This window comes from Styela clava, chromosome 4 (genome assembly GCF_964204865.1).
Source record: "Styela clava chromosome 4, kaStyClav1.hap1.2, whole genome shotgun sequence".
NCBI lineage: Eukaryota > Metazoa > Chordata > Ascidiacea > Stolidobranchia > Styelidae > Styela > Styela clava.
In genome coordinates, this window is record NC_135253.1 from 15,055,994 (window position 1) to 15,071,975 (window position 15,982).

At 35.1% G+C, this 15,982-nt stretch overlaps 1 protein-coding gene across 1 annotated transcript in view; it reads right to left on the reverse strand.

Moving 5' to 3' along the window:
• Nucleotides 1-6,440, reverse strand: part of LOC120325722 (uncharacterized) — a 28,883-nt gene extending 22,443 nt beyond the window's left edge. The window contains exons 1-4 of the mRNA XM_039391840.2: nucleotides 6,164-6,440; nucleotides 5,629-5,734; nucleotides 5,311-5,406; nucleotides 4,388-4,522 (exon numbers count right to left, since the gene is read on the reverse strand). Coding sequence (XP_039247774.2) covers nucleotides 4,388-4,522; nucleotides 5,311-5,406; nucleotides 5,629-5,734; nucleotides 6,164-6,267 — 441 coding nt within the window. The 5' untranslated portion in view covers nucleotides 6,268-6,440. The remainder of the gene's footprint in view (nucleotides 1-4,387; nucleotides 4,523-5,310; nucleotides 5,407-5,628; nucleotides 5,735-6,163) is intronic.
• Nucleotides 6,441-15,982: the final 9,542 nt, after the last annotated feature.

A 15,982-nucleotide genomic window follows, 5' to 3' on the forward strand; every position in this document is an offset into this window, starting at 1 on the left:
TACGTCCATTAAAAAATGTAAAACAGCAGTTTGATGTGAAACATCTGAGGGTATTTCACAGAACACTAGTGAAACACACCATTCTAAAATACACTGGTTGTAGGCCAGTGTTAACTCTAAGCAAATTATCAGTGCGAAAGTGCTTCGCAGTCCAAAAAAAAAGTGCGAAAGTGCTTTTGCCGATTTTAACAAGTTAGGTGCCCTAGCCTTTCATATAACCCATTTAAAACGACATAGATACTCGAAAAAGCGCTCCTCCGGTTAATATTATGAATTAAAGAGAAGCCTTTTCGTTAACCGAGTTCCTTTTAAGCGAATTCATGTTTAATTAAAACAAGCGAATTCATGTTTAATTAAAACAAGCGAATTCATCGGCAACGAAATGACATCTGCTAACACCTGCCGCGGACAAAACTTTCATGCAATGTATCACGGTATCAGTTGCTTACTCGCGTAAACAGCAAAGACTTTCACATTTGTTACTCCTTCCATCTAACAGACACGAGGCAGGCTGGAAACCATATTAGTTACAGGGTGGATCGTTTGTACAAATCCCGTGCAAAATAGCCCCCCCCCCTCCCCCCAAATATAAATAGCAATCAACTAATTAGGGTTAGGTGCGCTGGAAATTCAACTTTTCGATTCATTCCTAAACCTAATCTGATAATTATTAATTTGTGATTTTGAACCACTTTGAAAGTCGCCACCCGCTGTTTTAAAAGATAGGTTAACCTACGTTCCCTCCGAAATATTATGCAGGATTCTCCCCTGTTTTAGGAGATAGGTTGACCTACTTTCCTTTCAAACTTTTTTCTCCGAAATATTACACAAGATCACTTTGAAAATCCTCCCGTTTCGTGAGCTAGCGTGACCTAATTTCTCATTTACATTTATATTATACTATTTCAGAGCTTACCCAAAGACAAGTAATTTTTAAATGTCGACATGCCTTGGTTTGCGTGCGAGTTAGTTTAAATCAGGCAGAAAACATCATATATTGGCAAAATGTTTAGTAATGTCATGTACTTTCAGCATTCATAAATAGCACTCTTTGTAATGCTGCTGACCTAGTATCAAATATTCGCATCACAAGCCACTTGCGAGGTTTCCTTATATTTTAATTACACTAATAGGAACGATGACATCAAAGAGTTTTCTTTTGCGAAGGTAAACTAAATATAACGAGGGTTATTCTTGAGAAAAACATGAATTAAAAAAAATAAACGAATGATATGAGAATGGATCCCAAATAATTTTGAGAGTGTCTCGAAATACCAATCCATTTGATAAATAATTTTTATTCGACCACATGAACGCTGATATCCTGAAAATTAATGTTGAAAGAGAATTACGCATTCTCAGATATCGGACATCCAGTCGCGGTATTCAATCGTTCATATGCACAAATCTCACATTAATAGTAATTGCTACCCAAGTTTGTAAAGTTTAGAAACCAACAAACAGAAAATAACTAACCTAAAACACAATTAAAATTCAGTCGGCAATAAATTTGTCGCCAAGACGATGCCATCATACAAAACAAAAAAGATTTGGTCGCGAGAGTTACGTGAGATGACTGCCGTTGTTTTTTAAGCAGAATGTGAAAAAAATTATAATTAATAAACGGGAGTTACGACGCCCTTTACACATCGTGTGTATTAAACTTCCCTGGTAGGTACTTTGGTAAGTACTATTATTATTGTACCTATACACCTGTTGAAGTATTTCGGACAATTTCGAATTTAAAATAAATGAAAACCAGACATATAATAAAGACGCAAAAGTAAAATGAACATTTATTGAAAAAGTTATTATTTAAGAAAGACAACATGATCGTACAATTCCACCAAAACCTCGATGTTCGCAAGTGAGATGATAAATAAATACTTCCCTGTATTCGATCAATTAACTTTAGCGTATCGTTGTTCTGCCAACAAACAGCCGGGTGCGAAATATTTCCGTCCTGTGATATGCTCACAAATATTCTCGATATTAATATCATACCCTCGCGTATGTACTTTCTATTATCTCTTTAGTGATCCATTCCATCCTTGGCCAAGTCATGTTTCGAATATGTGAACATTTTATTCGACCATACATGGCCGGCGGGATGTTAAAATTGTAAACAAGAGAGAGGTAAAATCAATCGCGAATTTCGTTATAACGGCTCGTTTACGAATTGTTGCGCCTGTTATCGTCGAAAATGATTACATTTGTTGTCACGAAAATTATTAATCTAATGTTTTATCTATCGTCTAACTAACGTCTGGAACACATCATTTTCGGGGAGAACTCTAGCCCGCGAAACGTCATTTAATTTAAAATAGAGAATGTTTCACACATTTCAAAACGAAAAATCACCAGTAAGTGGACAGGGATTCAACCCTCCGGATTCAGTATTCTATATCCCCGTGTCAGAACTTTCTGAAGAATGGAACAAAGAACCCGTCAAACCGCCGCGGAAGAAGGGGAGTATTTTTTGCACTAATAATTAGGGCGTGACAATATCAAAATCGTCAAGAAACTGGTGAATTTGCAAATTCCATAAATAAAATTGTGAATTGCTGGGTAACATTTTAGCTATAATTATCGCCGGGGTATTGTTTTGTTGAAAACATGTTTAAACTTGAGGGAATTAGTTACAATTAGCGCCTGAACTCTATTAGGCACTCGAGCACTCGAAAGAAGCACTCCAGTCCAATCTTTTTAGCATTAAGTCGCATACGTAAAATATCCTGTAAAAGAAGTGCTGTTCATTAACGTCATCTCGTCTTATGACCACGCAGAAATGCCTTTATAGCCGAATTATTCAATCTCTATTTCAAATCAACATTCAGGATTGGCACAATTTCAGATTTGCGAAGTTCATCACCATAGAAATACATGAGAAAGTTATTTATCGTCTTAATAAATATCTGCATCACGGTATGGACAATAATATTACCATTCGCATAAAATTGGGACGGTAAATTTACAAATCTTGATAGGTAATATTAAAGCCAGCGCAAATGTTAATTTGAGTCCTCAATGTCTTCAACAGCTGTTGCCGAATTGAACGAACGGGTAAACCCGAAATATAAAACTTCGATGTCCGCCGACCCACAAGAATTCATATTTGTAAAAAAGAGAGGGCGGGATTATAGATTACCCAAAACCTGGATATCGCCGCCAAAACGATCGTGACAAGAACAATTAGCGATTACAACGGAATTAACCAGTAAAAAGGCTTTGTTGCCTTTTTTTAATGTTTCCACCACGTTTATTCGGTACTCCTTAAAAATATTCGATTTAAAAAAATATTGAATTTTGCCCACCCGTCCTCGCAAATCAATGAGAAATAGTTGTGTAAATATCGCAAAATGCCACGTCCTTTCAACATTGTGATTACAATAAAATGGCACTTAATGGTATTTTGTGAATTTGTTGATTTTGCAAATCTGTGACATGCTGCTAAAAGTTTCGTCTGATTTGAAAATCGTGCAGTTTGGTCACAATTCATCCAAAGTGACTATAACACGTTACTAACACTTTTATAGTCATTTTGAATTCATCGATATCATTGATAGTCACATGACCACTCTAGTTCAAAGAAACGCCCCGGGAGCGTTTTTTGCGGGAGAAGCGGAATCGGTGTGCTTGTATAATAATCATATTATAAACAAGAATTTTGCCGTTAATGCAAAAGCTTTATCTCCTATGTCTGCATCTCATAGGTTAGAATTCCGGTAAATATCGTTATGATATGCAGAATTGAGTTACAAAAGTACCAGTATGTTACTTATTTGTCAACTTAATACTCGAAAATATTTGTTAACTTTGAATTTTTATTCCATTCAAAATCGGAAAAAAGTGCTATTTCTCTTCAAAATCGGAAAAAAGTGCTATTTCGCAGTCCCTAAAAAAAGTTGCGAAAGTGCTTCGCAATTTTCGCAAAAAAGTGCGCCAATAGTGAACACTGTTGTAGGCGCTATTCTAAATCTAACACCCAATTCATTCTTTCGATATACCTAGTTTGTTTTTTAATTTCTGGTTGTTAAAATGATAAAGCAAATAATTATACATTTCCTATGGCAATATATCTATTATAATCTCTTTGATAATATTCCATTTGTATTGTTTTGACTTGAAAAGGGATTTTGACTTCAGACAAAATCACCCGACAATTGGCTGTGAATGACATCCTGTATTTCACAATTCATAAATAGATTTTCAATTATTCCCTAATATAGAATCGAGATCAAAAACTAAGGATGTATTTAGCAGATATAAAGCTAGATTAGAATTATTACTGAATGTCAACAAGGCTGGTAGTCTGGAAGTAACATTCTGAAGCCAGCTTATATGAAGAGTATATGTTCTAAATATTTTATATTTAAATTTAATATACCTTAGGTGGATGGTCTTCACTCAAATTTCTCAATGCACGAAGCTGAGTAAATCTTCTATCATAAACACATTCATGTAGTAAATCGTCCAACTTTTTAAATTGTTCTAAAACTCGTTTGATAACCCATTCTTTGCCCTGTTAAAAACAGTTAAGATATTTATGAGTAAATAGAAGTAAGGACTGGAAAATGTTTGAGCTCAATCGGAAGCAGTAAGCCATATTTGCCAATCAGGTAGTAAACCCTAACTAACCATCAATTGGGGTTAATATAACAAACAGGAGTTGACAATCATTGCTAATGATCTGAAAACGAGAATATCGGTCGGAGACTGAAGACTTATCGATCGAAACTGCGGTTTTGATTCATGACTCTATAGTGACCCTGCGTGTCCTATCACTAATTAATTAATAACTCGCTAATTATACAACATAATTCATCCAAAATTAATAGGCTTCTGGTCCGAGATATGGTGAATGCACATGTAAAATTTGGAGCAGATTCAACTTCGCCTTCGTGAGATATTGCGTTCATCTAACAGACATACAGACAGATAAATACCTATCCACATACTTACCGATCATGAGATCGATAAGTAACAATCATAAATATCAAGTGCTTCTAAGGCCTAATTTTTGCTAAATAATATCCTAACAATAATTGCACATGGATCTATTTACACAAAGGCAGAGAGAGACAGAGGCGTAGTGGTTGGGTACATGTACAACAACTTCATAAAACCAAAAGACCATGAAGTTAATCCTATCACACAAAGCCTATTCAGACACAATGAATACTACTTTATTTCTCTAATAAAACGGTGCACGATTAGATATCCACAACTATAATTATAAAATAACGAACCAAAAATGGGGCTAGCCACCCACTACTCATTAAAATAAAATCTTCTGTAAAATCGATATACCTTGCATTTAACATTGATCCAATAAGCTTGTTCTATTTTTGTATCTGAATTGCCATTCAATCTTGTCCCATCAGGTGGCTCATCTAACAACTGTAACTGTAAGACAAAAAATTATTATTAGATTAAATATTCAATCTTCTTTTAGCATATCTACATTTAAGTAAATGAAAAACAATATTTAGACATTTTAACAGTGATGATATTTCTCAGAAATTATCTCCAGCAGATTAGCATTTTTTATGGAAAAGTAACAAAAACACAATTATGGGATTTAATGTATTTTTTAATGTATAATATACTCATTATTATGACACTTACATGCACGGTGCCACATTCAACAGTTTCATAATGGAAATGAGCACACTCATCAATACGAGGAAATTTTGCACCTCCTTCTGCAGTTCCAGCTGTTGGACTTAGTATCCTGTAAATAGTTAGGAGAATAAATTATCAATAAATATCAAAAGCTTCTGATAATAATCAAACGATACTTGGAATAGCAACATATAACCTTGAATTTATTAAATATTTTTTGGGGAATTTATATTTATAATAAAACAACATTGAATATTAATTAATAGAAGTTCGGCATCATCAAATTTTTCATTATCAATTTAGCAAATGTATAGATATATTATTTATTAATCATTTCAAAACATCTCAAGTCTAAACTTCAAAATTCATTATTTGAATTCATTTTGAAGTTAGCCAACATTCAATATTGCAAATTAACTATATTCCATTTGGATGATTCTCCCATCTACAACTTTTCATCAGTTCAATTATTTGCCAGCCATCATTCCTGCAGTTAAATGAGTAATGACCACTGACAGCATCCTGAAATTCTATTTACCTTGGTTGTTGAGAAATAGATGAAGATGACGAACGATGACTCTTTTTAAAAGCAGTAAATCCAGATGTAGGAGATGAAGTAGATGGTTCTACACTGTTTTTCATTTTGAATTATCAATTGTTGCTTCGTTCTTTTTATTTTGAACCCAGATTAAATAAATACAAATGCCATATCTTTGGGATGCTCAGCATAAAAAATAAGAAGTGATTTGGCCTGAATATGATAACATCAAGACATAGTTCCAAAACTAAAACTGTTCAGAGTGTATCCATGGTAAATTATCCAATATAGTCAGATAGTTGTCATGTTGTTGATCCATTCAAAGTGCAAAAAATTGGCAATGGTTCCCAAATTATACAATTGGCATTTTTCAGTATTTTAAGATAGAGTAATAAGAGAATGATACATGATTACAAAAAATAAAAACATCAAAGTATTATTTTAACACAATACAGCAATACCGGTAACAAGGATAGTACGTACCGGTATCCCCTTCTGACTATGCTGTGATGCAACAGTGCTATGTCTGTATACCGGGGAAGGTGAACAACTCTCAGACTCTGCGATGGGCTACATATTATCACTATTTACTACAATAACTTAATAATAAGATACCGTATGTTGTAATTAAAATAAGTATGGTTAGGGTCTATCGCACCGAAGTTGTCGAAATCGGTCATTTTTAAGCAAAACCTTATAAAAGCACGAAATTTTATCACACAATACTGTATTACAGTTATTTAAGCATGTTCATTAGGCAGGATATTTTGCTATTGCTAATTGTTTTACCCTCGTGAGATTAATCAAAATATAGCTACCTATACTTTCCGACACTAAACCAGAGGGAACATGCACTTTCTATGCTTGGAAATATTCCGTTTCTTTTATATGCTGATACAGTTAGCTCAAATTTTTTGCTAGTTCTACACAAACTGACAAATGCATTCAAAGTTTCGATTATATTTTACAGTTGTATCATTGTTTTATTACTATTGCATTACCGGGACCGGTATTCATAACACTTTTTATGTTACGCGCTGTCTCTCTCTGTTTTGCACTGTGCCGTAACGTTAACCTGACGGATTCAGATATTTTATTTCCGTCATGCATGAAATATTGTAGCGACACAAGTAATAAGTAAAAAATGCTAACAAAAAGATCAATTGAAATGGAAAGACATACAATTTTTCCGCAATTGACGCGGGGCTACCGGTACCAGAGTCATCATGTTACCGGTACGGTACCGGTACCGTACATAGGATAAGATTTACAGATTCTGGCAGGCACATGAGATACCGGTACTTCTCAGGTCTTAAACTTTTTTATAGGTTTTGCCCGTCCTCCAGAATTCTCCATTTTTAATTTATGTTTGTTTATGGAGTTTTCGAAATAAACTACCGTATAAGTTATATCTATCTATAGACTATTCTTCTGTTTTCCTCCGTTTCACAATGTTTTACAGTAGACTATTACGGGTAGAGTACGTGATTAAGTGACAGAATTCAGCATTTTGCGCATGCTGTTTTTCGAAAAAACATACTCTGTTTTGCCCATGCTCTACCTGACAGATCGGTACAATAAATAAGAAAATGGAGTCCGTTGAAATAGCAGACTACAGGTACCGGTAACATCTGGAATGTCAGTTTTCTACAGCTCGTTGGATGAAACTAACAGTCCATAAGATGGCGCTGACAGTCTGAAACCCAAACATCATCACTCACTTCACTTCACTCTATGCATATTTCTCCACTATAGAAACCAAACTCAGATCTTTTCACATCAAATTATTTCATGGGGCAATTGTGTTAAATAATATTCTATATGGGTTCAATTAGTAACATCTAATCTATGTGACTTTTGTAATGTGCAAGTTGAGAATGTCAATCATCTATTTTATGAATGTATTTACTCATCAATATTCTGGGAGCAATTGAACCAGTGGATGTATGATAAAAGTGGCATTAATTTCGCTTATACCAAGATTTAATGTTTTTTAGGATACTGTAGAAAATTCTTTGACATGATATGTAATTGTGTTTTACTTGCTGGTCGATTTTATCTTTACAAATGTAAATCGGTAAACGAATACCAAAATTTCATAATTTTTTTGACACTATAAAAGAGAATGAAAGAATATTGGCTCTAAAAAAAGATTAAATACACATACATAGGGAAAAATGGGGATTTCTTGGCATTTAAATTATTTATTAAATGTGGTATTGAATGCATACATGGTTTTTATTTTACATTCCTATTGTTGGACACGTTTAGTAGACATAACGATCGCTTCAATATTATGTTGTTATTGCTATTTGTCTCAATGATTGTTTGTCTCATCATTTTTAAAAAATCGTTTTTCGAATACTGGACCAATTGCTTTGAAATTTTCAGTGGTTAAAGATAAAATTTTTCTCCAGAAGGCTATTTCTTTTTTTTTTTGCTATGACGTCTTCAAAATTATTGCCATTGGGTGGCGATACGTGTCCATATATTTGAGCATAGCTCTACACTGCAAGACCATTTGATAAAGGTTATGGTACATTTTGAGAAATCACTTTTAGTTCCGGTATTTGGTATTTGTATCGATTAATAGTATTCTTTGCAATATTATACATTGTGATAAATTACTTTTTTGTTGATATCAGTTAATATTGTTTATTACAATATTGTTTTATTTATAAAAATCAAATAAAATAATAAAAAAAAACTTCACTTCACTCTACTCCTGTTTTAGGCCTTGTATACGCATGTAAGAATGTATGTTTGCAGTAGTGTGTGGATACGAGCATAGTGCAAACTATGAACCGATTTTTCGTCTACATCAGGAAGGTCCAAGGTTGTCGGCCTCGCGGACCACACTATTATTTTTGTATTGTTCGTGGGCCACAATAGTGCCAAGCCTAGGAAAACAGTGCAATACAAAACAAACACTTTTATTTTCCAAACCTATTAATCATTATTCGTCATTTATCAAGCTAAAACATGCACAAACCAGCCAAAAAAACATCAAAACATCGCATTTGGTGTTGTTCCGTCATAAAAATTAATCTTTACCGGTCATCAAGATATTATGTAAACATGAGTTTGAAAAGAAAGCTGATCAATTCGAACAGATTTTTGACTGGATATGGGAGGGAAAATATCACAATGCCAGCTTGATAAATCTGCAAGTTGTTTCGGTGACAATCTAAAACGGCATTTCTCGTTATGACAGTATGACACTTTCTCTGTTATGAAAAGCTGGAAATCTTACACTGGATGTACATATAGTAAAATTTTTGCACGTTTTAGATGTTCTTTTGGCTGGTTTGTGCATGTTTTAGCTTGATAAATGACGAATAATGATCAATAGGTTTGGAAAATAAAAGTGTTTTTTTGTATTGCACTGTTTTCCTATTCTTGGCACTATTGTGGCCCACGAACAATACAAAAATAATAGTGTGGTCCGCGAGGCCGACAACCTTGGACCTTCCTGATGTAGACGAAAAATCGGTTTATAGTTTGCACTATGCTCGTATCCACACACTACTGCAAACATACATTCTTACATGCGTATACAAGGCCATATACAGGGCTATAGATAATAGAGCGGCACTGGCCTGAGTTTGGATTACCCTGGTCTATATTACTGAATTGTATATGGTATATGTCAGGGGTGGCGAACCACTGACCCGCGGGTCACAAAGTGACCCATCGCGTTTTATTCGTGACCCGCCAAGGCACGAATAAAATTCAAAAAAATTCTAACATATCAGTTTTAAAAATTGTTAAAACCGGCCATAAATTCATATTCAAATTGGTACTTTTTCGGGCCGGTATGGTAATTTTCAAAACCCCTAATCTTGGACGCATGTCTGCACCGCTGTGAACCGTTATTCAGCTATTGGCACTGACATCGTTTATGACGTTTAGGATCGTTTATGAGAACTAGATGCTACTTTGTATTTTATTAGTTTCTCGCCTACGATGTCGTTAATTAAGAGAACAAAATCTTTCAGACTTAAAACAAAAGCCCAGAAACCTAAAATAACAAAGGGGCAGTGTAAAAGTGCTTTAATGTGGTTGAAAACTGATCTAAAAAGAGAACACTATCAGAGTGGAATTCCATCCAAACTCTTTACAAACCGTAAAATAATTTGCCGCATCATCCTAAACGTTTTTGGTAATTCATATGCGTGTTTTGGTACTCTAATTTCATATAATCGAAAGCCATAAAAAGTCCCTGATAGAAGTGCTGCATAAGTGAAGCCCAAAACTACGCCAACACCAACAGAAACTTATACGATTTGTTTCATATAGATACAAACATTGATCGCATATATGTGACCCACTCTCTTCTGTTCCGCGATAAAAATACCCATTCATAGAAAAAGGTTCGCCATCCCTGGTATATGTCATGTTTGAACTTACACTTTTTTGAGCTTGTTTACTTTATCTGCTGACACGTCACAATGCTGTCTAGTGTAGTAAGTTGTTTTACTTCTGTTTGGTTGTCTTTAGTTCTGAACTAAGTGGACGGACAAACATCCAAATAAATTGCGTGCAGTCTGTATGAGCTAATAAAAAATAAATATTTGTTAGATTTGACTTGCCCGCTTTTTTTGTTTTAGCGTGTTTTTGAATAAAAGATACTTTCGCCTTACTATCTTTTATTTGTAGCTTATTTTTAGCTAGTTATTTTTGAGGTGGAGATTTGACAAATTCTAAAAAGGGGGTGCAGCTTAAAAAATTTGAGAACCCCTGATCTAGTTATTCTCGAACTAAAATATGACCTTAAACCAGCGTTTCCCAACTAGGCTTGCACGTAATTGACAAAAATCAATTCCGTAATTACGGCCAATATTCCTGGCACTACTACACGCCGGTGACAGATGTTAAGACAAGAGTGAATTCAAATTAATTTTATTCTGATTGTTATCTTTTGTGCTAGCTTTGATTTCCTTTATCACCTTCGCAAATTAACCGTCCCAATTTTATGCGATCAATTTTATCATTACCGACACTGGTATACGGATATTTATGAAACGATAGTTGACTTTTTTTAAATCGTATTCAAAAAAATGTCGGGTTTCCAATTTATCAATGCCATGACGAGCGTATTCTCTCGTTTGATTATACTTGCTCTTGTCTCGCGACGAAGACTTGTTATTGCACCGTTTTTAACATTATTCGACTTTACTACCTAGTCAGCATTTTATAATAATTATTGATGCCGACTTATTGACGTTATTCCGATTACCATGCTTCATTTTACAATAAATCCTGTCGCGGCCTAAATGTTGTAACATTATTTGCAACAAATTTAGATCAAATATTAATTATTTGCGCATAATTTAAATACCGTACTTATATGATATGGCTTTTCCGAAAATACAAATTTCTATCGCAAAAAAATGCATATTGTGACATTTATTTTGCACGCACGAAAAAATTACCTTATTTTTCTAACTCAAGTCGACGATCCTATCGGCCAAGATTGACACAAATTTGGTCGAGCGTCGGTGGTTTTCAAGAATCAAAATAAGTTGCCGCATTTGGTAAAGACAGTTAATCATATTTGGCCGAAATATTGCGAGGCATTGTGGAAAATATATTGAGCAAGGACAAGTCCGGACTGATATAAAACGATAAAACCGGTAACAGAACATCAAGGTTTTGTAATTGAAAATGGCTCTCGCACAGAATAAACACACTGGCTCATACTTGATATTTGATAGTAGTTAAATTGAGAATATTGAACTGTTAAAAACAAAAAAAAACGATCGTCGAAATTCTTAAATCTCGTTGCCTTGGTTAAATATAATCCAATGATCAGGACATTTTCAATTAAATACTGCATAAAGATAGTTAGTTATACATTAAACATTTAGGCTACAATTTAGCTTTTTTTAAATTTCAATCATTGTGGTGGAGAAATCCCACTATTTAAATACGGTAACTATAAAAATAGAATAGGATTCTGGATTCGATTTAAGTATTCTAAAACAGTGCTTCCCAACCGCCGGTCCGCGGACCGTCAACGGTTCGCAAAGGATTTTTACCGGATCGCGGGAAATCCCGTCATATTGTTGTTTCTCTGCCGTCTCAATCGCTTTACCGATGCCGAAAAGACGAAGTTGCGTTGGTTCATTACGCAATTTCTCTTCCGTCGTCATATTGCTGTTTGATAAGCGCGACATTAATTATCACGGTGACGTATTGGCAAGAGAGAGAAAAGTGAGAAAAACGGCTGCAAATACCGAAGCTTTAACTTCTTTTTAAACTTTCACTTTTTACAATCGACGGAATTGACTGCTTTGAAGAGAGCTCGTTTCAATCGCGAAAGCGTTCGACCAATAATTACGACTTTACGTAATTCGTAACTTCCCTTCCGTAACTCGAAATAATTCCGTAATTCCGTAAATCTGTAAATTACGTGCAAGCCTATTCCCAACCATTATTGGTCGCGGACTATTTTCTCACCGGCGAAAAACTTTGCGGACTCAAGGTGCAATTGCAACCGTACTCGTTGCGTAGAAGCAATAAAACCAAACACGACAGAATTTTAACGAATTTTGAAATCGGAAATTCGCCACAATTACGCGGTTTGTTAAAAGAGCCGACTTTTTCAGTGTATAATGGCCTTTGCTGTCGCACAATATTCAATACATGATAACGACGAGAATTTAAAATTCTTTACATTGTATTTTAATAGTGTTCAACTCGCGGTTGTGTCAACTTAGGACTAGATGAAAGGATAGGATAGGATTTACATATTTATCCCGGGGGAGAGGAAAGCCGATAAGATGGCTTATCCATATGGTGAACCACGGCCTCTCGTCCGGTTACCATTCCAAGTCGGGTATGGGATTAGTTATATAGTTTGTTTTCGGAAGCATGGACTTGGTGGTGGAGGAAGCCGTAACCGACCAGCGGTTACGTGAACCACCCAACGACGGCGAGGAGTCCAGCAATCCTCTCGCACATAACCATCACTGCCGAACCTGCGAACCCACGCAGAGTAATTAGAGGTGCGGTGGCGAGCGTATTCCTAACGCTTAGCCCGTTGAGCCACACCGCCGCGAAAGCATCTGCTATTCATTTCCAGGAAGTACAACTTGATTTAGTACTTATTGAAAATACATTTAAGTATATTAGTAAACCAAAAATACACATTAACGCCATGGTTGTTAATATTATTTCTTAGTTTCTTTTTTTATGTTATTATTTTAACCTTCTGGCGACAGGAAACTTTTCAAGTTCCTGAGGTCATCAGTTGATAGAAAGTACTTTACGTAAGATGTGAGCTGTTCCAGAAAGAACGGTTTTTTGAAGCTGTTCTGCATTAATATTTCCTGGAATATGTTGGACATATTTTTCAAATTCTTTTCCGATAAGACCAAGCGCCCCCACCACAACTGGTATTGTTGAAGTTTTGAGTCCCCACATCTTTTGTATCTCGATTTCTAGATCTTTGTATTTTGAGAGTTTTTCAAATATTTTTTTAGAGGTGTTTCTTTCGGATGGTATAGCCACATCAATTAGCAGACAAGATTTTTTTGTAAAATCTTTTACTATAATATCAGGTCGATTTGCTCCTATAGTTTTGTCAGTGTGAACAGTAATATCCCACAAAATTGTTACATTTTTATTTTCTGTTACCGGTTCAGGCTTGTGATTGTACCACCTGTCTTCTGTAGGTATATGGTAGTGTTTGCAAATTTTCCAGTGCAAATATTATTATTTTTATTATTATTATTTAAAATTGTGATCATTTCAATCTGAGGTTGTGTTAACGAAATAAAAGCATTACCAGTCAGAAAATATCATGACAATCCGTAGACACAAAAATGCGTGGTAAAGTGCCCGATTATATTTTCTTCTGATTCGTATCTTTGTGAATTCGACGAATCTGAGCTGTTCGAACACTTACGGCGCTCTAGTACTGTACGTACCAATGTGGGGACAGTAAAGCAAAGAGTCTTGAGGGAAAATGCCCTGATTCGTATAGTACGTAGCACCCGAAATTTTGCGATTTGCATGTCTAAAAACCCGTTTTCAATCGGTCGCGGGCCATCATAAAACAGAACTATTTTGTATTGCCGCTTTTCAATTTAAGGAATTTGGGTTACCACCATTGACACCCACCACAAAAAAAAGAAATATTTCTGGTTGTTCGAATTCGCGAAAAACAACACTTAGGTATCTATCGACGCGTGTGCCGTCGTGTTTTGGTCGGAAATCTGCAAGTGAGTTGTGAAATCCAATCGTTTGATTAGGCGACGCGCAAATGACCCTTCGCGTCACCTGTTACTAAAGATTCGAATAGTAAATTGCTATTCTAATAGTTGAATATCGTCACGCTAATAACCGAATTGCGTAAGTCATTTTTAGCAGTTTTGAGAAAAACGTAGAGAACTTCCTAATGATATTGTTATGCCATTGAAAGTCAATAATTTGCCATGGTTCAATTTTTTGATCGTAGCCGGATTTAAGTTAATTTGTATGGCACAGTTAAGTGACGTCATAACTAAACATTCCAAAAGCAAATGTAATTTTCAGTATCTACAATGTCTAATCCGCAAAATAGCTAATCAGTTTCAATTACATTATTTTTTATGTTTAAAAATATATATTTTTAATAATATAACACGTTCTGCACACCCACCGAAATAAAACTAAGATTAAATATAAAGAATAAAACCGCAATGCACCCAATATAAAAGCCAACCAAGGTGAATTGGACTCGGACAGTGAATATCACGAGTGCACACCTTCCTATACTGTAGTATAAATTCAAATTAACACGCGCTAAGCTAGAATCCAAGATGGAAAAACTGTTATTTCGCCATTGTGACGTCACAATAGTCCTGCGGTAACAAGGATAATTCATTATGACGGAACAATTGCACAAATGTGCATGTCATACTAAATCTCCATTTTTATGGGTTTCGGAATACCCAAAAATAAAATCTGAGTAAACAGACAGGTGCGCAGCATCACATAAATACCTATTTTATAAAAAAAAAACTCAAAATCGCCAAAAATGACTTACGCAATTCGGTTATTAGCGTGACGATATTCAAATATATGCATAGCGTATGGTTTATTCAACGAACACGTTAAAAATACGTGGATTGAATGCAAATATCCAAAATAAAGAAATGTGGGTAGTCCCGCAGTATGTGTACCAAGTTAGGGTTAGGCCAAAATTTCATTCCGATTTTCCTTATTTTAGTTCTATTACGAGTTCGGGGACTGTCTGTGTTAGTCAAGAGAATATACCCATGCTCATATGTTTCAGTCCCGTGACACAACTTGATGTAAAAAAGGCGAACAAAATTAGTTACCACCATATTGGTACACACACTTCTTGAGCGCCGAAATGTAAATATTCAAAATAGGGCGGGCAAGATCAGATCTAACAAATATTTTTATTTTTAATTAGCTTCACGTCCCGCCATTTGATAATCGCTGTTCTAGCAAATGCGTGGATAGTAAATATCAGAATAAGTAGGACCGAGCGTTGATTGGTCACTTCATTCAAAGGTTATAGATCAGGGTGGCCCAAGATTGCGAGGTTGGCGGGCCGTAAAAACCTTTGAGGTTGTCTCGCGGGTCGCAGTCGGAGAGAAGAACCCAAATATGATCAAAACATCGTGAGTATACTCATTTAAAATATATTTAGAAATGCGAGTTTAACGTTGTAATCAGTTGAAGGAGAATATAAATAGCTTTTAGGTATTTTTAAATTGTTTCCCAAAAAATTCCGTGGTATTTTCAATATCTTTCCTCGTGTTTGGTTTTATAATGTCGTTTCAAATTAGAATCTTTTGTGAC